Source organism: Brachycentrus maculatus, unplaced genomic scaffold (genome assembly GCF_059751285.1).
Source record: "Brachycentrus maculatus isolate JH-2025_06_01 unplaced genomic scaffold, ASM5975128v1 h1tg000637l, whole genome shotgun sequence".
In the NCBI taxonomy this organism is placed as follows: domain Eukaryota; kingdom Metazoa; phylum Arthropoda; class Insecta; order Trichoptera; family Brachycentridae; genus Brachycentrus; species Brachycentrus maculatus.
The window spans coordinates 396,816-421,589 of record NW_028281373.1 but is presented as its reverse complement, the minus strand read 5'-3'; the positions used below and the strand labels follow the sequence as shown (position 1 = coordinate 421,589).

General features: G+C 32.5%; 1 protein-coding gene across 1 annotated transcript in view; it reads left to right on the top strand.

Annotated features, from left to right (window-relative positions):
- Positions 1-422: 422 nt before the first annotated feature.
- The window catches only part of sif (guanine nucleotide exchange factor still life), a 140,891-nt gene continuing 116,539 nt past the window's right edge, over positions 423-24,774 (top strand). The window contains exons 1-19 of the mRNA XM_088274160.1: positions 423-537; positions 2,491-2,638; positions 3,808-3,992; positions 4,887-5,005; positions 5,820-5,947; positions 7,115-7,182; positions 8,519-8,716; positions 9,382-9,521; positions 11,195-11,401; positions 11,822-11,924; positions 13,792-13,957; positions 14,960-15,176; positions 16,290-16,455; positions 17,598-17,654; positions 18,287-18,404; positions 19,455-19,544; positions 19,886-19,936; positions 20,716-20,967; positions 21,887-22,019. Coding sequence (XP_088130286.1) covers positions 2,532-2,638; positions 3,808-3,992; positions 4,887-5,005; positions 5,820-5,947; positions 7,115-7,182; positions 8,519-8,716; positions 9,382-9,521; positions 11,195-11,401; positions 11,822-11,924; positions 13,792-13,957; positions 14,960-15,176; positions 16,290-16,455; positions 17,598-17,654; positions 18,287-18,404; positions 19,455-19,544; positions 19,886-19,936; positions 20,716-20,967; positions 21,887-22,019 — 2,505 coding nt within the window. The 5' untranslated portion in view covers positions 423-537; positions 2,491-2,531. The remainder of the gene's footprint in view (positions 538-2,490; positions 2,639-3,807; positions 3,993-4,886; positions 5,006-5,819; positions 5,948-7,114; positions 7,183-8,518; positions 8,717-9,381; positions 9,522-11,194; positions 11,402-11,821; positions 11,925-13,791; positions 13,958-14,959; positions 15,177-16,289; positions 16,456-17,597; positions 17,655-18,286; positions 18,405-19,454; positions 19,545-19,885; positions 19,937-20,715; positions 20,968-21,886; positions 22,020-24,774) is intronic.

Genomic DNA, 24,774 nt, shown 5'->3' with positions numbered 1-24,774 from the left:
AAACATTTTTTTATTAATATTTTTATTTTAAACATCATGTATAGAAATACGGCGGGTTTATAGCTAATAAGCAATATCTTCCAACCAATTTAAAACATACTAAATTATATTGATTAAAACGTTTGAAAACTTATATGGCTGTTTGCAATCAGAGGGTACTTGAACATTAAGTATAAATGAAAAATATATATTCCTATTTTAATTATTTGCACCGAATGAAATATGTAGATCTCATATTGGTGATTGTATGTATCTTAAAATTCTGTGCTTGGTTATTAATAGGCAAATGGCCTTACTTCTCCAATTTTTAGATTTATAAATTAATCAACTATATGAAGTGAATTTCGTTGTCAAATCTTGTCACGTTGAAGTTCAAGTATAGAATGATTAGATTATTAATTATCTGTATGGCGTTGTTTCAGCACGGCTCCAAGCACCATCACCACCATCGGCACGGGGCGCAGCGCTCTCAGAGCCTCAACCGGGGACACTCCCTTTCTAGGGCGGAGGGGATGTGGTGACACCACGGGACCTCAAGTAAGCTCCTATCATTTCTACTTCCAGTCACCTTTTATTTAAAGTATCCATAATGTCACATTACTAAGGAGGCGTGTGTACCAATGGTGACACGCTACAATAAGAGTTTGGCGACGCCATCAACGTTGGAGAAAAAAAATGACAAAGCATATTACATAACATAAGCCACATACATATTTTTATAAAATTAATTAACATTGTTTTCACCACTTTTTTTACTAATACAATTCAACCTACCGGTTTCAACAATACATTGTCATCATCAGGATTTATTTTAAATAAAAAACATACTAAAATACTCTCACCAAAAAAATCCACACACTCCATAAAAATCCTAAATGTTATTTTTATTATTCATTGCATAGCAACCCCAAATAACAACTAATGGAATCACCCAAAAAACAGTATGAAGCTGCGCACGCATATGTAAAGTGGAGAACACACAAAAAACACAAAAACCTACTTTTGCAGAAATTTTAGGAACAGAAATTGGAAAAATATCAAAAATAGGACTATTACTTAAATTTAATTGATTTTTAATAATGTTTAAATTTTGTTTTACAGCTTTTTTTATTTCCAAATTCTCTATATTATGCAATGAGTTTACTTTTTTATTAGAATGTAGTATTTCAATGCCATTTTTAAAATCAAAGCAATGATTGTTATTTAATATATGTTCAGCAAATTCAGAAAAATTATTATTATTAAGACATCTCATATGTTCTTTTATTCTTATATTGAAATTACGCGTTGTTTTTCCTATTAAACGGTAGGTTGAATTGTATTAATAAAAAAAATAATTAATATTATAAAGTGTGCCACAATCTGCGGAAAACATTCAAGAAATACATAAATATATTATTCCAGAATTTATTATTATATTATTCCCATTAGAAATACATAATATGAGTTATGAGTAGTTCCCATAACTCATACAGGGACACGGGATTAAGGTTCATAAGACTGAAACACTAATAAGAAAGTTACAATTAAGAAAACACAGAGCAAAACGTATAAATAAATAATTATAATCCTTGCATACAACATGCATACCGAGTCTGTAATGTTATTATTATTTTGACTAATAAACATATATTTTCAGTTCAATGTTGGAATCTCGATATCGTAGCGTAATTGGGTAGACTTTCGACTGCAAAACTGACGTCGGGTTCGATTCCATCCAATCGCAAAATAAATTTAAGTCAGGTTCAATTTCAATCGGTCTGGGTGTTTGTGAGGTTTTTTCAGCTACATTCCTATGCTTACTATCCTACCTGTAGAGAAGCCTATAAAAGTAGAAACTTTGTGGGTTATTCCCTTAAAAAAATATATGCGTGTGTTTATTTATATATATTTATATATATATATATATATATATATATATATATATATATATATATATATATATATATATATATATATATATATATATATATATATATATATATATATATATATATATATATATATATATATATATATATATATATATATATATATATATATATATATATATATATACACATATAAAAACTAATAGAAAAGCACTTGGAGCTTTATTACGCATATTTTATGTGGAATTACGACTGAAGTGTGTACGAAAGCTTAATGAAAAACCGCTCTTAAATAGTTTCAAATTGTCGGTTTATCCACTCAGCTATTTTTTTTCAAGCCACACATAGCACCGATCATCTTCAATTAGCATGCGAGTAAGAAGAAGTCTGCTCACCGCTTGGCGTCTGTCGGATTTTGTAGATAAGTTTGCTAGATACTAAATGTTAGATACTTTTTAATAGACGATACGTGTGCATTGGTTAGGTCTACCATTCAACGCTTCCCGCTTTATTCCAAGAGACTTTATGACACAACTTCCACTTTTTGTGGAGCTGTAATATTTTGAAAACACAGACCTAATTAAATAATTATGAATGGTAATATGTGGTATTATTGTAGGTGGTATAGTGACCTGCGGCGAGTGCGGGCAGCGCGGCGTAATGGGCAACAAATTGTCCTGCTCCTGCGCTCCTTTGATTCGCAAGGCCTACCGCTACGAGGACGGTCCCTTCCAAGGTTCCAGGCGGCGAGACGGACATTTGCTGAGGTAAGTCCAGACTTCAATATCCGCCAAATAATCATTCTTCATTTTACTATTCACAATATTTGTACACTTATTAAAATGAAACTCGACCATTATATCCCTTTTATTTTTGGTACTTTTTGGTACTTCGTTATTTATTTCATATAATTGAAATGTACTAAACGTAAACAGAGAAATTTCTAAAATAATTTTTAAAAGAACCGGTTAGAATAAAGTACCAAAAATAAATACGGTTAAAAAGAAAGGGTGTATCATTAGGGTGTTTTGCCTTCAAGCCTTTATCAACCAAATGTAAAAACTTTCGGGATTATAAAATATACCATTGATCTTCCATCTACGTTAATCGTTAACCCTTTTAGTAACCAATCACACGTATGTCTTCACATAAGATCTTGATCACGTACCTAAACATCATTTTTATAAAATGTTTTTCAATTCTTAAAATGCGTTTTTAATTTTTTAATTTGGATTTTGAACTCTTTAATAAATGACACCAGTTAAAAAAATGGATCAAAAAAGGGCATGGTTTATTAGATTTATAAAATTCAGATGAAAATCTAAAAATAAAATAAAAATCTGCATAGAATATTGTTTGATGTATGTAAAAGATATATTCTCACAATATTTCGATTGTGTCTTAATCTTTGTTCAATAAATCTTGGTTAATCTCCACTTAGGAGTCGTAAGTGGAAAAAAAAACAGAATTTGCGATCAAAGATTTGGATACATATTTATTTCGTATTTTAAGCCAAAAATTCAATAACGTCAAATGTTACCTAGGTTTAAAGAAATTTAAGTTGCGATATATCTAATTGTTAGGTAATATGTCCAAAATACAACACGGTTTTTTGGATTGAATTCGACATTTATTTATGTGTGGTAAATGTTAATACGTGACGCGTTTCGTCTTCTTAGGACATTATCAAACACTCATGTGTTTGATAATATCCTAAGAAGACGAAACGCGTCACGTATTAACATATACATAAACCAATGTAGAATTCAATCCAAAAAACCGTGTTTTATTTTGGATATATTACCCAACAATTCAATATAGAATTCTACCAACTGTCTGCAGTTACAATAAAAAATTACAATTAATCGTTTATTGGGCCTCAAGTTTACGAATACTAGCAGTCGTGATCTCATTGTGTCGTGTCCAATGTTTCCAGGCTATGGGCGGAGGTGTTCCACGTGTCGGCCAGCGGCGCCGGCACCGTCAAGTGGCAGCAAGTGTCCGAGGACCTGGTTCCTGTCAACATCACCTGCATTCAGGACTCCCCGGAGTGCGTCTTCCACATCACGGCTTACAACTCGCAGGTGGACAAGATCCTCGACGTGCGATTACTTCAGCCTGGTGAGGAACGCAATGTTGTGTACGACAACGAAACAGCGAAAATAATACTTTTAGTAATAGTAACAACTACAATTCAATGCTTGATATTCGTCAGCTGTATGTATTGACTGCAGTTAGCAGTAGTTGCAAATATTGTTAGGTACAAATACCCGACATCCAACCTCAATCATTGCGCTAGATCAGGGGTCCACTTTTGCTTATTTTTCATGGTTAAAATTTCACTACCGCTCACCAACATCGCTATATTTCAATCCAGTCTGCACTGCATTGCTGTTTTAGTTTCTCTGAAGTTATATTATGTATTGATTTATGCAAGCTTAGACAGAGTTTATACTCAACTCTTGCGAGAAATCGTATTCAATGCTGTTGGTGAAGAATTTGGGTGATGTGAATTTAGAAATTCCAAAAATTGATCTCGCTGCTGCGTTTAACACTGATTGCAATCGAGTCATTTTTTTGCTTGGTAAACCCGTGTACATACTGTTACAATATATGAAGTCAGTTAGTTAGTTAGTAAAGCCATGTTGAAAAACAAAAATTACGTAAGAAAAATTTCCAAAGGTTTTGGGGTAAAAGCAAAAATCGCTCACCCAAGCCTTTACCGCCTACTAGTGGGCAGTACGGACCAGGTTGACAACCTGTGCGCTATATTCTCCAATAGAAATTTGATCTTCAAGAAAAAATGACATCACTACCTTATTTTTAAATCTTAGAAATGTGGTGGTAATGTCAAGTCGAACATTGTTGGTCTCTCTATTTCGTGACATTGGTCACGGAGAGTCTGAGATGTAAATTCTTAAGGTAGAATGGCAATAAATATTATACCATTTGAAGATATTGATTAGTGACCATTTTTGTACTTGCTGTAACAAAAACAAAATAAAATTTCCACAGGCACTCGGATCGGCCAGGCATCAGAATGCTTCGTGTACTGGAAGGATCCTATGACTAATGACACGTGGGGTCTAAACTTTACTTCTCCAATAGATGCCAAACAATTTCGAGAATGTTGTGTAAGTTAAAATATATTTACATAACGTATTTAGTGGTCTATTTGTCTTCCACTTCATTTTGTTATACGTATAAGAACATATTAATAATAAATTTAAGAGTGTATCAATTAATTAAAGAAAAAAATCATTATTTTAAAGTAAATTGGATCTACTGATATTTTGAAATATCAATAAAATGAAAAGAAAGCTATAGTTAAAAAAAAATCACGTATCACAAAGACCAAAAATGCCTTAGGTTTTCTTCCGGTTCAATTTTCTTTCAACACGTATTTTTTATAATCATTTCGTATTAAAAGAGAATTAACATAATTCCCAAAAATAGTAGTACCTTTAATACAGGTATACCAAATGTTTTATGAATTAATTTAAGATATCGTATATTCGCCAAATTAATACTAATTTAATAATTGATAAGGATAATAATAATACAGTTGAATAAATTTAAGAACTTGATGGCGAGAATATTCCCCATTAAATGCTTAAAAAACATTGACCGATGATGACAAAAAATACATGAAGCGAGATATTTTAAACATATTACGAGTAAAAATATAAATTACGATCACAATAATGTTTTATTGGTTCCTCAAAGCTAAAATATTTTAAAATTTCAAAGTTGAATAATAAAACGTGTTAAAATATGATTGTGATGAATGAGCTTTTGAGACTATAGGGGAATATTCTGGTCAGTCGAGTGTTAGAACGGTCCCAAAAACCCTCCCCCGAGCACAACCCAAATCCGCCGCACCCCTTGCTGTTGTTTGTATGTAAAGAGATTGGTGTTGCATTCAAACGTCAGCGTGACGAATTGCAGTCGCCGCAGTTTAAGTTCGCGCGCAAGGCTTCTTCCAGCTACAGCCTGAAGGACGCTCCCAATGGAAAACAGAAACCCAAGGCTAAGAGGAAGCCTGTTTCTACCCCCGCCAGTCCTAACAGAGCCAGGTAAGAGGAGCTTTTACCCGTAGATTAAGGGCGTTTAAAACGTCGCAGTACTATCCACTAATAGTAAATGAGTCGCTAATGATGCCAAAATAAACAAACTACAAGCTACATTACATCATAATATGCAACATTTAAAACAGTCAAATTAAACAACATAGAGTAGAGTATTTTTTTTTGCCTATGACAGCTTATTAATCTGTACGACCTCCGTATTTGCGGGAAATTTATTCCTTGAAAAGTAAGGATAGATTAGTAAGACTGAAGGTAGACTTTAAAAAAAGTTTTTTTAAACATGTCATACTTTCTATCTTCAGCCTTCTTCTTGTGTCCAGTATTGAACATAGGGCTGCCTCTTGGACTTCCACAGTTCTCTGTTGGACGCGACTCTCTTGAATGTCATCGGACTATCTTGTTTAGGACCTACCCACGTTTCTGGCTCCTGTTATAGGCCTCCAGTCAAGCACCTTTTTCGTTTATCTATCCTCAGACATACGTGCAACACCTCATATTCGAAGTTAAAAAATACATATTCGATGGTACAATATTTCCGTACATATTTATTTCTAAATTTTGCGATAGGAATGATGACAGGTATTTACTATTTTGTCTGTTCTGAATTTATGCTCAGCTAGCGTTATATCCTACGTAATATTTTTTGTATGATATAAATTCCTGCGTATTAAACAGGCATAAAATCATCGAGTATTCATGCGTCATTCTCTAAATAATACACATGGGTATAGGTAAATAATTATCGAGGAGTTTGCTTTTAGTCAGAGAGATACCTTACGCACCAAGCGAAATACAAAGACATACCTCACGCACGTGACAAAGTGTGTAATCTAACCTATTATGTTTATATTAACATATGTACATAATATTGTATAACGTTATAAATCTACACGTGTGATAGAATCACAAGCATCAAACTTGGCTTTCAACCTCTAAAACTCACAAACTAAATATTACACGAGTTTGATTTTTAAATTTAATCTTCATTTCGTACGTATTTTGTTTTATTACACAAAGACGTGTAAGAAACAATAATGGTTATGTTTAAGTATTTTATACATACGTTTGTATGTATAAAATACTTAAACGTTAAAATACTTAAACTTTTATACATACGTTTGTATGTATAAATTCATTTCTAATATCGATTTTTAGGGAACCACAGTGTACGTGTATGACGGCTGATCAGTATAATCGCCTACGTTCTCAAGATCCCCGATACCGTAAGTATTTTTCACTTTACTTACATTTAAGGAACTGGTATTTTATCTTGTATCAGAGTATGCACGACATAGAACAATAATTGTCAAAAGCCTTGTCATATCTCAATCGGATAGGAGTGTAATGTGGGACTCACACAAGCATTCGCAATGTTATCATTCTTGTTTTAATTCCAACAAATGGGATTTTTGTATTGAAACCAAAAATGATCTCGAGTGGAGCTGCTCCAAACTGCATTTGTATTCCTGATCTAAGAGAAAACTCAATAAAACATTCCTTAGACTTGTCAATAGTCATTAAGTATATAATACAGCCACCCTAGAAGCAATTATTTCGAGATTTATACTTATTTACTCAATTAATGATAAAAATAAACTGAATTAAAGGTCACCTTTGAAAGATATCCATTATCCTTATTCAAATTTTAATTTTATTTAAATTTTCAACAAATAAAAAAAAACCGGCTTGGCGGTGGAATTTGAAGGCCTTTGTTTACGCCTAATATCTAGTTTTAATTTGCTTGCATATTCAAATATACACTCACGATCAAGAATTTCGTACTAAATTTCATTCCCAAAGTCTAAAGCAATTCACCGAGTAAAAGTTTTACAAGTTTTTAAATAAATGAAAAATAAAAAATATAAAGATCAAAATTATTTTCTTAGTAGAATCATACACAATCGAAATGTGTAAAGAATAAACAACATATGAAACTTTTCGTAGTGCCTGCTATTGTTTGGTAAACGAGACGTTATTTACATTTAAAAAAAAAAAATTGTGTTTTTATTATTTACACAAATATTTCAATTTCGTACTATTTCTGTGAGCCTAAGCGGCTCATTATTAGAAATAGGTATCAAATTGTGGTAGAGTGGGTTCGAAACGAGAAACTCAGACTTCTGAGTCCACGACACTAACCACGGGACCACAAACGCGACAGTTTATAAATTTCACGATTCGACACTCGACGTTTTTTCTTGTTTAATAATCAAATTTTTATTTAAAAGGTTTAAATTTATAAAATTTTGTTACAAATCTTTATTTGTTTAGGGAAGATGTTTTCTTATTAAATTTTCCTTGGACATATAACTTGACGTTTTGAAATCCACCCGAATTATTTTGACATCTCATCAAAGATGAAGAAAAATATGGAAATCTGGGCATTCATGGGGCTGTCTTCAGCCCCGTAAATGCCCAGACTTCCATATTCTTCTTCATCTTTAATGAGATGTCAAAAAAATTAAAAGGAAATAACTCCTGTAATTGGAGATAATCCAAATTTTGTGAATAAGCATTTGGACACACTCAAAATGTTGTACATTCGTATTAATTCACTAGGTTCTTCGACACTACCCCGCTCTGCCACCCGTGCGGCGGAGGCCGAAGGGGCGCGGGGCGCCGGGGCGCCCGGAGCCGCCGCAGCCGTTAGCCTGGGGGACAAGGTAGCCGCCGCTACGTCCAGCACCTCCTTGTACGACAACGTTAGCGGCTCTGCACCGCCGGTACCAGCCGCTTCCCACACTCTCCCACCCAAAGGTACATAATTCAATTTCATTAATTGATTCGGCAGTCACTTTGTGGTAAAATCCATCCATTTTTAATTAATGTTTTACTTAGTAAATACCACTATTTCATCAAATCTACTGTGACACGTGTTTCGATGCATTCCGCATCATTTTCAAACGAAATGCATCGTGACACAGTAGATTTTAAGAAATAGTGGTATTAACATGTAATAAGTAAAACATAAATTAAAAATACATAATTCAATTTAAAACTAATGTTTATGTAAATACCAAACAATTCCAACAGAACTTTAAATATTTGGGAACCAAAAACTTCAATAACCTTCATACAGATGTTAAAAAAAATTGAGAACATCAAAATGCAAAAAAAATAATATTATAAACATGTAAATCACGGAACAAAAAAAACACAATAAAATATTATGGCACCCACAAACATAAACAATAAATTAAAAGTGTAAGTCCCTCTCCAGGTACGATAACTTAGTCTTTTTATTGGAAAGAACTGCGTAATTAATTTTAAAATAGAAATGTCTAGAGAATGTTTTTTTTTTAAACTCTTGTAACTGTATTAAAATAAGTTTTTAGTAAATTATTTACAATAATAGACCCACGTGATATGTCTTAGTGTGTGTCGTTCGTATTTTGAGCCTTTCTGCTTTGATTGGTTATCAGGAGTTTCGAGATCAACTGAAGCGGGAGGACAAACGGGGACAGGAAGCAGGATCAGCAAGTCTCAGGACACGTCTACCATGACTACCAATACACCAACTGTTACCAAGACAGTCACCGCTTCAGTAGGGACGCAAAATAATGTGAGTCGTGGTGTACTCCATAATATGTTTTTTTCGTGTGATCAGGCTTCTTCTTCACCTATATGAGTTGTGTCTTATGGATATCCCGAAGGTTACCACCAAAACCTTGCCGGCAGTCCTGCACTATGTGTCTTATGGTCTGCTCAGCTCCACACTCACAATCAGGGTTGTTCCTTTACCCTCACCTCCAGAGTAAGAATTTGCAGCAACCCTGCTCCGTTCTTACTCCGTTCTGCCTGTACCTATGCCCTTGGGTACTGGAAATGTTAGGTCCACATATAACTGTTTGTTTATTACGCGTTCAGTGGCCTATCTTTCTTTCCATATTTCTTCTACGTTGGGTTTGTTTACCTCCACTGTCCGAATCCAACATAGAGGAAATGTTGGTTTCGGACAGTGTTTATGCAATGTAAATGTAGGTATATTTTGATCGCGCAGTAATGTTTTACCATAAACACAAGGGATGAATTGAAAAGTCACTCGAGGCATTTAATAAGTGGTGCTACCAAAAGATGCTACAATAAGTTAGATTCGATGAATCACAAATATTTATTAAAAGTTTTAGGACAAGGCATTTCAGCACATCATGATCGGTATCACCTCGTTTGAGTTATAAATGAAGTATAGGAAGCGCGTAGGAGGAATAAGAAACTCACATTCAAATAGAAAAATTGCAAAGTGTAATTCAGAAACCACTTAAGCGAATTGATGATAAGTCCTGTAAATATCTCCACTTTCTTTTTTATTTCACATCACAATTTCTAAAATAAATTTTTAATAAAAAAAAATATGGTTAAATCCTGTGTTTGTGTGGAAAGTGATTTGAATAAACTCGAAAACGATGTTGATAAAAATATACTAATCACTCTTCAAAGTATTTCGTATTATTATAGTTTTTATATGGTCGGGCTGTTATTTAAAACCTTCTGTATAGAGTATAGAACATTCAGTAGTCGTCTTATTCTTGACTTTTTTTGTAATGATGATAATTATAGATAAGTATATGTATAAATACATAGGGTTAAAATCTAGTTTTAATGATATAATATCGAGGTTTTTTTCTAAAAAAAAAAGAAAATGTATTTCAAAATAAAAACGTTTGTTTAGACAATAATACTGACGTACTTTCAATAAATCTGCATTTAGTTTACTGAGAAAACTATATTGACAAAATTGTAAAAAAAACGAGTCATTTTGTCATATTTATAATAATTCAATTCAATACAATTCGATTTATTTATTTTTGGTTAACATACACATTACAAACTTAAATTTATATAGTATACATTAACAAAAATAGAAAATAAGCAAGAATACTATTGCTAAAGGTGTAGAAGAATCTCGCTTCGGAAAACTCCTTCAGATACATGGAACAGATCAATATCCAATGAGATATTGTTCAACATAGCGGTAGCTCTTCCTACAGGCATAACCATCGGCAGGTTGGTCCTGTGAAAAGGAATGTGAAACAATTTATGTCGACGCTGTCTTAGGTAACTATCGGGAACATACAGACCAATGCTCCGGATAATTTCAGGATTATCGATCATACCGCGCAACAATCGATAAAAATGCGTAATCAAATACACAACCTAATACAAATTATATTAGGTTGTACAAGATTTTAAGACGACATATTACAATAATTTTATGGTTTATATTAACTTGTGTAGATCGGGGTAAGTGAAGAAGCTCAGACCGGAGTATCAGGACCGCAAGGGCCTGTCGGAGGTCAGGAACACAAGTCTGAGGGCGTACAGGCCGGAGGGACCCTCACCACGGGCAGCAAGTCATCCAGCACCAGCACTAGAACTGGCAAGGAGCACATGCACCACGTCCTCACTCAAGCCAAGAGCATCGACTACGGTGACATTGAAATGGTAAGATTTTAACCCTTCCTTGTGGTGCTAAAAACTTCCGCGTGCACCGGTGATATGTATTTTGTACACCATATGAAAATGTGGTTTATAATCGGGGAAATTGTGAATATTATATAAGATGAACACTAAATTTTGCATCCTACTGTACAGAGATAGGTGCGTATTTTTTTCTTGAAATTCCGCCATCAATATTCCATTCTTAACATTTTTATGAAATGTCAATAGATAATACAACAAATGTTTTTTAATACTTCATGAAATATTATTTGCATATTTTTATGTTTAATGGAATACGTTTTAAAGTCAATATGCTTGTGAAAATAAATTAATCGATCTTTTTCTCAATGTTTTTTTTATGTATTTTGTTACTGAAATATTGCCCTAGCCATTTGGAAATAATAAGAATTTGAATTATTGTAGGTTCGAGAAGCGGAAATGAGAGCCCACCATCACAACGTGATGAACAACAATACTAGCACTGCAAGAAGGAATAAGTCCAAGAGTACTGAAGATATGAATATGGGTAAATATTTTTAATATGTAAGAATGTAGGAGTTATTTTCATATTATTTTTTGACATCTCATCAAACATAAAGAAGAATATGGAAGTCTGGGCATTTACGGCGCTGACGACCGTCATAGGCTGGTTTAAGTGATCACTTTACACACGTGTAACATTCACCAATTCTAACCATTATTGACAACCACACTACTCAAATTCTTGGAAGTTATATATACATGAACATATTCTTATATACCTATGTACTGTACACAACTATTCATTGTGTATGGAAGGATATTAATATGTTTAAAAATATGAATAATGAATAATGAAATCAACCATTAAGAGACTGTTACTAACAACATTTTGAGTGTGTCCAATTACTTGTTCATATAAGAGTTTCTGCTTAGTAAAAAGCTTCTTTACATCTCACCAATAGATGTCTCTAGTGAAGTTCTAGTGATTCGAGAACAAGGTTTCTGAATTGGTTCATATATATAGAACTTCCAAGAATTTGAGTAGTGTGGTTGTCAATAATGGGTAGAATTGGTGAATGTTACACGTGTGTAAAGTGATCACTTAAACCAGCCTATGACGGTCGTCAGCCCCGTAAATGCCCAGACTTCCATATTCTTCTTCATCTTTAATGAGATGTCAAAAAATAATATGAAAATAACTCCTGTAATTGGAGATAATCCAGATTTTGTGAACAAGTATTTGGACACACTCAAAATGTTGTAAGAATGTAGGAGTACATATCGCTCACTCCTTTCAACAACGTCATTTACATCATCAAAAAACTTGATTATTCAGGAAAACTTTTTTAAAGTTTAAAAAGAATAATACAAAGTATTAAAAATAAATATCAAGCCACTTATTGAACTTTTTACTGTGCAACAGATCTTTTTAGGTAAAACCGGAATTTTTTTTTCCATTTGAAAAATATTTAGTATATTTAAAAAAATAATTAAACAATCCTTTTTCTTCAAAATGCAAAAACAACACTTTCTGCACTGTAGCGGGTAAATATTAAGTTAAAAATATGCCACTTTTGCTGGGATATAGTACATTTTCTGGGCATTCCGAAAACATGCATAACTGAATATTGACGATTTTTGATTTATGACGTTGTTGAAAGGAGTGAGCGATATGTGAGATTTAAATTTCAGATTGGGCTTGGATTTGAATGTGAAAAATGTATTTTGATAAAATTTTAAAAGACAGATAAACAGTATTAAAAAACAATAATATTTTATTTACAATTTTGCTAAAAAATACATATTCCGCCAGTTAATGGTTAGAGTATTTACCTACCGAGCTGGAAGCTCGATTCCCAGGGGGGTCTAAATTAAATAGTACTGCTTTTGTACCATATTGTTTAATTAAAATTACCCTGAACTCATACCTGATCCGTAGAATTGATCACCTTGCCTTCATATGAGTAACGATAAAGTGAATACTGCATCAGTTCGATAGAGTGCCCTATGCGCCATTACGTGAGGATATAAGTGTGAAGAAAATGAATTATCATACTGTACGACAGTACATAGATATTCATGATAAATGTAAATATAATTCTCAATAGAATTCCAAACTTAAATCTCACAAGTTGTATACATATTTTATAGTATACATATACGTACCTATCGCTTTTGATTCGAAAATTATCATTTACTAATAATGATAATTTTCATTATTAGTAAATGTGTGAAAACAAAGTTCAATAGGAAAAAAGAGAAAAATTATTACAAAAAAACCCATAAAATAGAGGAATATGTGAATGTTATTAAGTATTAATATAATGCGGTGGATTATAGGGTGTTGATTAAACTGGCCATATATCAGGATGAGGAATTATTTACAGGTAATCAAAATGGAATATCTTTAGATTCAGGAACATTGAAGAGGATGTTGAAGCCGATGCCTTCTACAGAGAGTCCCGTGACGTCACCGGAAGCGGGGCGCAGACGTTACGGGGCACCCTATCACCACCAGCCCGCCAATAACAACACCGGAAGACAAAATTCTCAATCGGGACGGTTCATGGGATCCAGGTATGTGCACTGGCATAATTCCTGTGAAGTTACAAAGCAAACAGCTACAGAGGAAGATTTAGATATGGATCGCGTATAACAAGACTTCATGTTTATTTTCTCCCTTAATTAGGAAGAAATCTTTAACAGACGAATACTTCAAATATATATTTCTTTTGGTAGCTAACAATAGAAATATATATTTTTTAAACGATGCAACTGCATTGTATCTAATATTAATTTAATACTAGAGATGGTCATCGGGTGAATTTTCAAGCATTGAAAATTTTCTCTCAATGAAATATATTCTTGCCGATAGTAGGCGTTGGTGTCAAAGATGTATAATGTGTACAAGGAATGTAATTTGCTGGTGAATGTTGACAAATCTAAAGTCATGTTTTTGAAACAGATAAATAATGTATAAGACATGTGAAATAATAGTAAATGGGGAAATTTGGGAACAGGTATTTTCGGAACAATTTCGTATATTTACTGGGGATGGAAATACAAATATGGAAAGGAGAGTGAATGCTGGGTATAGAGTAAATTGTGCACTAAAATCAGTCAAAGCATATAAAAATCAACCAGCGAAGCTAATAGATTAGCAGTAGACAGTGCAATCATTGTAATCATTGTAATCACACTAATATATGGAAATGAAGCTTGGAGCTACCAAAAGTAGGATGAAGGTAGACTAAATGTAGTCAAAATGCGATCTGTCTGATAAATATGTGGCAAAATGATGTAAGATAAATGATAAGTTCGAATGGTGATATAAGGTATGAATGCAATGCTGAGATAACCATTATGATTTTTTTTTAATTTGCAGTATACCAGTAAAAAAGCAAAGGTTTGGGTTGATGGATACACATAGAGTAGATGTAAAGGTTATGTAATAGCTAAATATCTATAGTATCTGGTAATTTTGTGTAACAAAGACGAATCAGATATTTCCCTTAGAGAAAACGCTCCTTTGTTGGCCGATTTCTGCTAATAGTGACGAACATGTTTTGTAATTTGCAGGTCGTCTCACGAGATCGGCCGCCAGCAGTCCGTGAGCGGGGCGGGCGGGTACCCGGGTCGAGGGCTGTACCTGGAGTTGGAGCGAGACCTGTCACCGCCTTCGGACAACGTGATGTTCGACAACCAGTGCTACGCCACCACTCCAAGCTCGTCCAACGGCAACTCGGACCAGGACCAGCCGCACCACTTCCAAGGCAGGCGCCAGCACCATCATCAGGTGAGACCGAGTTCCAACCTGTTGTAAAGTGTGTCCAAAAACAGCAATAGATTCAAACCGTATTGCTAAGTTTTGCATTGCGACTGCCTGTTTCGTAGTCATACAGGAGAAAGTGACCAAGTGCATTTTATACAAAAACGTGATCATTGACTATTTGATATCTAACTAACTTAATATTGCCCTGAAAAAAAAATAAAAGTATTTCAAACTTGGAAGTATAATATATTGACTTATTTAAAATGACTAACTGCGTTGATGTTTATTTCCTTGCCAAGCAAAAGTGACTTAAATGGCCCTTCTGGACATTTTACGTTTTGTTGGTTGGTCACTTTCTCTTATACGACTACGATTTGGAAGATGGCGTATTTTAAAAATTTTGAGTGTTTCCAAATACAAATGTTCACAAATCTGGATGATCTCCATTTATTTTTTACATTTTCGACATCTCAACATAGATTTAGAAGAATTTGAAAGACTGTAAAATTTTTGGAACTCCTAGATATATTGATCAACTCACATATACTGTGTCGCAAGTTTGATCGATTTATCTACGAATTCCAAAAATTTGAGTAGTGTGGTTGTCATCATGAGTAGAATTAGTGAGTCAAGCCTATGGCGGTAGTAAGCCCTGTAAGACCAGGCTATCATATTTTTCTCCATCCATGTTGAGATGCCAAAACTGGCATATTTTCTTTGTGATAGCGACAGAGCAGCTACCGTAGTCGTTTTAAACTTCCCCAGTACCTGAAAAATCCATCCTTCCGTTAAAAAAAATTGTCTGACACAGTTGGAAGAAAACGTTTTCCAATAATAACGTCACCAAAAGATTGAAATCACGTAATTTTTTTACGATCTTATATCGTCAGGTCCCTGACGACGACTATCACTTGAGAGTAATCGTGCTTGTCTTGGGCAGCTCTAAACACCGCTTCGACGGTCCTGATCCCTATTCAATCTAGTATATTCTGGAGTCAGGATATCTGTCTTCTGCCAACGCCTCGTCCATCCTCGTATACTATAAACAAATAATAAAAAAATCCGCCGAACTTGCCTATACTACGCATCTAAATCTCTCAATTATCAAACAACCCTAATACTTAGTATGTTCTGTAGCCACCACCACAAACGGGAACAACCCCTACTCCCGGATCGCCGACATCCCGTCTGCTGCTCGAGTATGAGATGCACCTAAGGAATACCCTCGCGAAGGGGATGGATGCGGAGAGCTACAGCCTGCACACGTTCGAGGCGCTCTTATCGCAGAGCATGGAGAATTTAGGTAAATTATGTTCTAATATCTTGAACGAGTGCCATTTAGAAAAGGCCACTGAAATATTACACACCATTAGTTAACTTTTTGTAAAATATTTTTAAATAAACTATTAATTTAAGCCGAAATATGTTAGGGTGTCATATATGCACCAAAGTATAATACGAAAAAGATGTACTGTGGGTAGGTATACGTTAACTAAAAATAATATAAAAACTTATTCTATATTTGAATGCCAACAAACGGGGTCTTTTTACTATCCCATACCGAGCTGTCTAGCAAAAATATGCTATTTAGATTTAATAGTTAAATATACTTATACGGATTGAAAATTTGTTCGCCTCCGTGGTGTACTAGTTAGTGCATTCAACTACCGTATATGAGTGAGTGTCTCGTTTTTATTTCTCGTTTACTTGTAATATTTCCTTAGACGGAACCAAATGACTGCTGACTTTGACTTCGTGAAATTATCAAACAAGTTTATACTAAATATACTTTACTAAATGTACTAGTGTACAAGATTAAAAAACGTATTTCACATCAACATACAAGTTACTAGTGCATATTTATCGAAAGGCTATATTAAAAAATACGTTTTGGGTATTTTTGATAAATAATTAAATGTTTTCGGTCATAATTTTTTTATTAATTGATACGAAATTACCGATAATATCCTTTTTACATTTCAATTCCAGACGCTTTAATTAACTACGTAGTGTAAAAAAAAATCAATTTACTTTTTTTTGGTATAAAAAAACGCGTACCTAATATATTTTGCGGTAACATTAACTTTCTGATAATACGGACCGATGGCCGGTTTCAAAATATTAATCATTAGAAATAGCGTCTATAAAATAGTTAAAGTTATCTACACTACGTACATACTAAACGCATTTGTTTTACTGCCCCTAGCACATGTTTCACGCGTGTACACCTACACATGTGCATTGAAAGAGCTGATGTTTATCTAAGCACACTAGCTACCAAGCATATACTTTTTTATTATATTTTGAAGTGAAATATAGTCTTTACTATAATATGTGTGTATTATTACTCTCAGCCATGAGATGTATATTGAGAATAAATTTTTAAAAATGCAAATAAACGTTATACCTGACGGCTTATTCATTTAATTATAATTATGTTTCCAGAATTTGCAGAAAGTATTCCCGGATCTAACCAACGAAGTCCATATCCACAACGCAGACGTAAGTTGAAATATATTTATAACTAACTGTATCTGGCCACGCGTTTTTGTGTTTTAGTTTTGTAAAATATAAAAGAAAGAAAAAAAAAAATAATGAAAAGAAACTGGAAAAATTTATAAAAAGTTTCAATTCATAATGCTTGCGAAGCAATGAATTACATACTTATATCATAAAATTTATGAAAAAACAATGAACAACAAATCAAAAACATTGAAAATGCTAAGTGACACCAGCTGCCAACAACGATTTCCGTCATGAGCAATGTTAAGTATTGCTGTTGCATTCAATAGACGGCGCTGTCATTTATATCAGAATTGTTTTTCAAAAAACCCCTTCTTACCTATCACAGGAAAAAAAACACCTGTCAAAGATGTATTGTATATAAAAATAGGCGCGTATTTAAATGGAATGTTGTATTAAAATTTCAGATTTCAATCGATGAATAATCTAGGGGATTTCAGATTTTGAACGATTTTATTTTTTATATGGACACTCGTATAACAAGTTATCATCATTCAATTAAATGTGACTCAAATGTATTTATGCATTTTTTAATGTACACACTGCAAAGTAATTTAGAATAAAATATAGTTATTTATTGGGTTGGAATAGTAATACAATGTCTTTTTTAGGGCCGATGCAACAACAAGGTGGTCCGAAATCATCAACTCTTCCTCTTCCTCACCGAATCAGTATTGAAAGACCACCCAGTGCAGGACGGGAGAGATCCGAGAGAGATGGCTATTACAGGTCTAAAAATTATTTGCTATAAAAGTTATTTTTTGCTTGGCGAGTACATTACTTGATAGTAATAAGACCACCACTGTTTCTATCCTTGGTACTAAAAAATCAATCAATAAATTATTTTGGGCCAAGAATTTCTAAAAGAGATTGATAGGAACTAATAAAATTAGATATAATGCAATAAAGCATTGTGTATTTTATAATCACCATTTAAAACCGTATTGAATATTAATAAAATTAACAAAAATAAAAAATATCAAATCAGTAGCTTTCCATTTCTCCTAGAGCAAATATTTATATGGTTTTTATTATTTTTTATTCAAATACTGGATTATACACCCTACGGATGATATATAAATATTATGGGTTTCTCAACTTGAGATTAATCATCTATCGTTTTTTTTATACGAAAGAAAATGGATGTCTGAGCTTGAATGCTGCGATTGTATTATTTAATGTAAAAAAAAAACAATAGCTGTTTCATCTTACGTTGCGACACCTATAATATAAATAAAGTTATTATAATCTATCAGAAGCAGGGTAGTAAAATAGATATTATTTAAAAACATCTATTCGCACATAAATTCATTTTGAAAATGAGAAAACAGTCGGCAGTATACGTATTAAAATATGTACTATTTACTTTTGGTTGTCGATATTGAAAATATAGCAAACATAAAATAAATAATGTTTCATCTCCATGCCATTGAAAACATCACATTTTAGGTTCCGTTTTTCAAATCAATACCTCAGTTGAGATCCAAATGGATCCAAATGAATACCTTTGTACCTTCAGTCTATAATAAACTTAAAATATATTTATGAATTTACTGTTATATGCTTATAGTCAATTGAGTCAGGAATATTATATCTACAGAAATAAACTAGAAGGCCAAAAATATTGAGTGAAATCACTGAATAACAAATAACCCAAATTAACTTTGCCTTTACTAATCTAATGTATTTTTTAATTGCAAAACAAAGTATTAGAAACATTAAGATATTTAAAGGCATATTTATAATACTATGTCCATAAAATTATTTATTCCTTTCCAGCGATCGCAATGAACTAATGAGAGATAGAGAAAGAGAACGAGAACGAGACAGAGAGAGGGAGAGAGGGTATTTAAGTGATCACAATACGAGGTGAATTATTTTTACACGTTTTTTTTATAACAAAATATTAAATTCTCTTTAAAAAAATAATTTTTCATAAAAATCCATAAAATTTTTGAGGACTGTACTTTTAAAAATTATTTATAATTGTTTTTCTCCTACCCTGTCTTATTCCCGAGAAAATATACATAAGTTTATCTAATTGAATTAAAAATATATATTTAGTGTTATGTTTTAATATTTTCCTAAAATCATTTCTATATCTGATTCAAACAATTATTAATATACGTAATTAAGTTGGTTTATCTACTTAAAAACTAATTTAAAACACTGAAATGTTTAAACCAGGTATTTTTTTTATTTATTTATAGGGACCGAATACGTGAACGCGACCAAGGTTATATGAGTGATCATAATTCAAGGTAACGTGAACATTTTTGAAAATTAATTTGAAAACAAAATTAATAAAAAACACAAATAATAATAAATAACAAAGAAAACGGAAAAAGTATTAATATTGTCATCAGAATTAATTATAAAAATAGTGTTTTTCGTCAAAATTTTGTCATTATATGTCATATAATATAAAAAATAAAGCACATGTTTTTTTTTACATTTTAGGTAATTTAACTTTAAGATCAATTGTATAAAATATAATATGATGATGAAATATATAAAGTATACTTAATTATTTTTAATAATTTGTAAAAATATAAGTTTTTAGATTGAAAAAAATGTACATAGATTCTAATACGGCAAGAGAAAATATCAAATGCTTTCATTTTTCAAATTTATTTTGTATCTAAAAATACATTAATTGACATGCAAATGTTATGTAGGAACACATTTCGGACGGGTGTTTTTTTACGCCTGCGGACCGCGGGCAACAGGATTTAATAATTGTGTACATATAGTTTAGACCTTAACAAAGAGATTGGTACATAATATTAATAAAAAAAACATTAAATAATTCCTTCTTTTCTGACCTTGAAATTAGGCCGGTGCAGAAGGTAAAAATACGCTTTCTGTCCTTAAGCATCCATCGACCGAACGAGCAGAAATATATTTCCCGTCCTTAGAGTGTTTAAGAATATGCAGTTGAGATGTGAATGATGACAATTTGTAAAACATTACGGAGTGGATCATAAGATTTTTTTTTTAAGTATTTTGATTAGTGGATAATTTATAAAAAATATTTCAGCTTCGTGGGCAACTCTCGGTGCGCTTCGTGCATCGGCGAGTCGGCGCGCGCGCAGTGGTTCCGCCACTCCGACGGCTGGCGCTCCGGCTCCTCGACCCTCGGCTCCGGCCTGAGCTCCACGGCGGGCCGCAGCTCCCTGCCGCCCGCGCCGCCGCGCCGCTCGCCCTGGGACTCGCTGCCCAGCCTGCGCCACGAGGGCAGCATCAACGAGTCTGGATACAAGAACAGCAGAGCCGATTCCCTGGAACAGAGGTAATGACTCTTCTCAACGTTTGACTCTTCATATGTTAGACAAGAACAGTAGAGCTGGTTCCTTGGAACTTACGTAAGGACTCTTCTCAACATTTGACTGAGCCGATTCCCTAGAAAGGAGGTAATGATATTTCTCAACATTTGACTCTTCATATGTTAGACAAGAACAGCAGAGCCGGTTCCTTGGAACTTAGGTAAAGACTCTTCTCAACATTTCGGCTGTCCAAACTTAAAACACAGTAAGGAACATTTTTTTGTAGTACGATTTTTTTTTTGCTTTTTTGGACCAAGTAGAATCTACTTAGTCCAAAATGCAAAAAAACGTACTACAAAAAAATGTACCTTACTGTGTTTTTAGTTTGGACAGCCGATTTGACTGAGCCGATTCCCTGTAACAGAGGTAACGACTCTTTCAACATTTAACTCTCCATATTTTAACTTGGTATACTGAGAAATTATCAACATGAGAAGTGATTAAATTATCAAGGATTTTCAAAAAAAAAATTAAATTGGAAATTGAACGTGCGAAAGAAGGTATGCAGTTGATAAAAAATTATGAGGCAATAGGGCATAAAGATCTATCAGATTTAGTGGAGTCTTATTTAGAGAATATGACAAGACGAATAAGATAAATAAATGAAGTATGTACATACGTGACAAATCTTGATTGATTTAAGATATTGAATGCATTGTATCTATTGTACTGTATCCAGTGTATTTGTTTTTAGCGATCAACCTTATTAATTTATTATTTACTATATACATTCACTTTAATTTTTAAAGCTATGTAAACTGAATATGCCATAAATCCTTCTTCATAATCGTCAAGGATAATTTTCTTGGGCAAGTAATAAACATTAAAAAATAAAATAAAATAAAAAACATGAGGTCGCATTACGATGAAAATTTTCTATTTCAGAGGGATGTTCGACCGCCAGGATAGTCTTCGTTCGGATTACTTGAGTGATCGAGAATCACAGCGCTATGGAATGGTCCAGCAAGCATCCATTGAGAGTACAGATTCTCGTCTCTGCTATCTTACGTCTAGTGAGGTAAGTCTCGATATTACGCTACTTTTTAATTACCTCGCACATTACGTTTAAGTTAGTTACACTTTAATTTTTTTCATAGATATTATGAAAAAGATCGAGTCTACATGATTGAAATAAATTTTAATTGGTTCTTTTACAAAACTGAAAATTTTCTTATCAGAAGTAGAATGGTTTAATGACAGACTGTATAAATTTCAATTTATTATTAGATTAAAACCAATATTTTTAGCTTTTCCACTTTTTTATTTGACCAGCGACCGGGTTTCGTCGTTACCGACATCATCAGAATGGATGATGTCGGTAACGACGAAATCCGGTCGATGGTCAAATAAAAAAGTGGAAAAGCTAAAAATATTGGTTTTAATCTAATAATAAATTAAAAATGCAATTCCATCACGAAGTGTCAGTGGATAATATAAATGTATAAATTTCATTGGTAAAAAAATTACTTATCTAATTTTTATATAAGTAGGTATTAGCTACGTGTTTTATTTTATGATGTCTTTAATAGTACCTAATATTTATAATAATTTCTAATAATGAGTTCCTTGGAATTCATATATTTAGGAAAATAATCACATGGTGATTAACTTAATATTAAAACAATGTTATGTTAAAGTCTATTTAAAATAAAAGTCCTTTATATAAATTTAAAATTAATATATAAATAAGTTCACATATTTTTAGAAAATGTCACTATTTTTAACCGTGTATAGTCCTACCCTATTAAAAATGCTTTAGTAGTATTTGGAAAATAATTTGCGAGTAGCAGTTACAATTATAAGGATACCTCCTCCACAGGGAAAGCGTCGGTGGCCAATAAAATTATTTACACAATTATTTAAATAAAACTATTCTACCAAGTATTTTATTAGATACATACATTACATTTTAATGAAATTTATTTTTCTTAATGAATTTTTTTACATTTTCGAAATTACGAAAATCTAATTTGATCGAGATAAACCAAAACTCAACCATCTTGTGTGGTGAAACGGTATGAAACCTTGTTAATCCAGGGATGGATGTTATATGCAGTTTTAAAAAGTTGAATGTGTAAATAATTTTCTCGAATTGCGGCCAAGTCTTTTATTATGTTATGCATATGTTTATCAAGAAAAGAGCTGCAGCAAAGGTAAGTGAAATGTTTGATTATATAAACGTTGGAAAGCGTAAAATCAATTTCCAAAATACTTCACATGCGATTTTTCACATTTTGTCATTCTTAATTTATATTTAGTATCATCATCACTCAGTATAATCAAATCAGTAACATATTTTTGGTAAAATTATGCATATATACAACTATAAAATATCTCTATGACACATAAACCTTCTTCGATTTCCAACGTTTTTATTAATTACATTGTTTTTATATTTTTATATTACAGCTAGACTAATTTTCTTAGTTTTCTTAAGTAAAGGGGATTCATAATAATATTTTTGACAATGTTTTACATGAAAAATTACGTATAACATGATTTTGTGGGGTATAAGAATTTCAAAGTTATAATATATATTTGTTTAATAACGAAAATTGGTTTATCGGATGGCATTAACGTACTTCTATTAAACGCATATATTTCCAAAATTATTGATATTGTATATAAGAAGAACCTTTAAAATAAAAAAGATAGCGTTAATACAATTTTGGTTACCTATTTTTAGAAACATGAATAATAAATTACCATTCCTAAGTGAATAAATCATGGTAAAAATTACCATGGAAACCTGAAAAAATACTACGTTATGATGTCTTTTAAGTATAACCTTAAACCTTCACGATAACATATCTATATTAATAAACATGAACCTAACTTATCTTATTGCTGAAACAAAATGGTTATTGTATTAAGATATCATTGTTATTATTAATTTATTTTATATATGTTGAAATTTACAACAACAAAAAAACTTGACTTGCTAGTCAGATAACAAAATTCCAAGACATATCTAAACCCTAGCATCCTCGCGGTTTCCAATGGACGTTATTTTAAAAATAAAACAAATCGAATATGGATATCGCAGGGGGTCTACTAAAATAGAACGATTACCTTCTGAGCCAAACCCCAACCACGTTTTTCATACCCACAAATATTCAAACACATTAGCCGGACTAGTTACCAACCCTAATTACCAACTTGCTTGCAGTACACATTCATTTTGGTATTGATAAATTCGATTAAAAATTTTAATGAAAACGTAATTTTGTTAAGGCAAATTCACGAAGAAAAATCCACGCATCAAATCCAAATAAATTGTTTAAAAAAATCGTTTTATAAATGTTTTTCAACAACTTTTTTACAATTATTTTTGCTCATTACGCAATTACTCGTTACGAGAGGTGCTCGTCATGAGAGGTTCCACTGTATTATTTTTATTGATTTAATCTGAATTTATGTAATAGAATCCCATACAATATTATTTTTAATATTGTATGTATCAAACACGGTTTACGATTGTACCGATTATTTTATAAAAACAGAAATGCTGACGATGGACAATGAGCTGCTAGAGATTACTATGATAAACCTTTTTATTCCATCGAGTTCAAACCAGATATATTGAGCATATGTTTTGAATCCGTCATCTCTAAAAAATTCATTCGTTACATAATTATAGAATCACAATTGCCTGCCTTAAAAAAATTGTCATTAAATTGATATATTTTCGGTTTTATCGACACAGCCTACGCAAGGCAAAATTTTTCTTCTAAAAATAGATAAATTAAAATAATACATGTAGTTATAAAAAT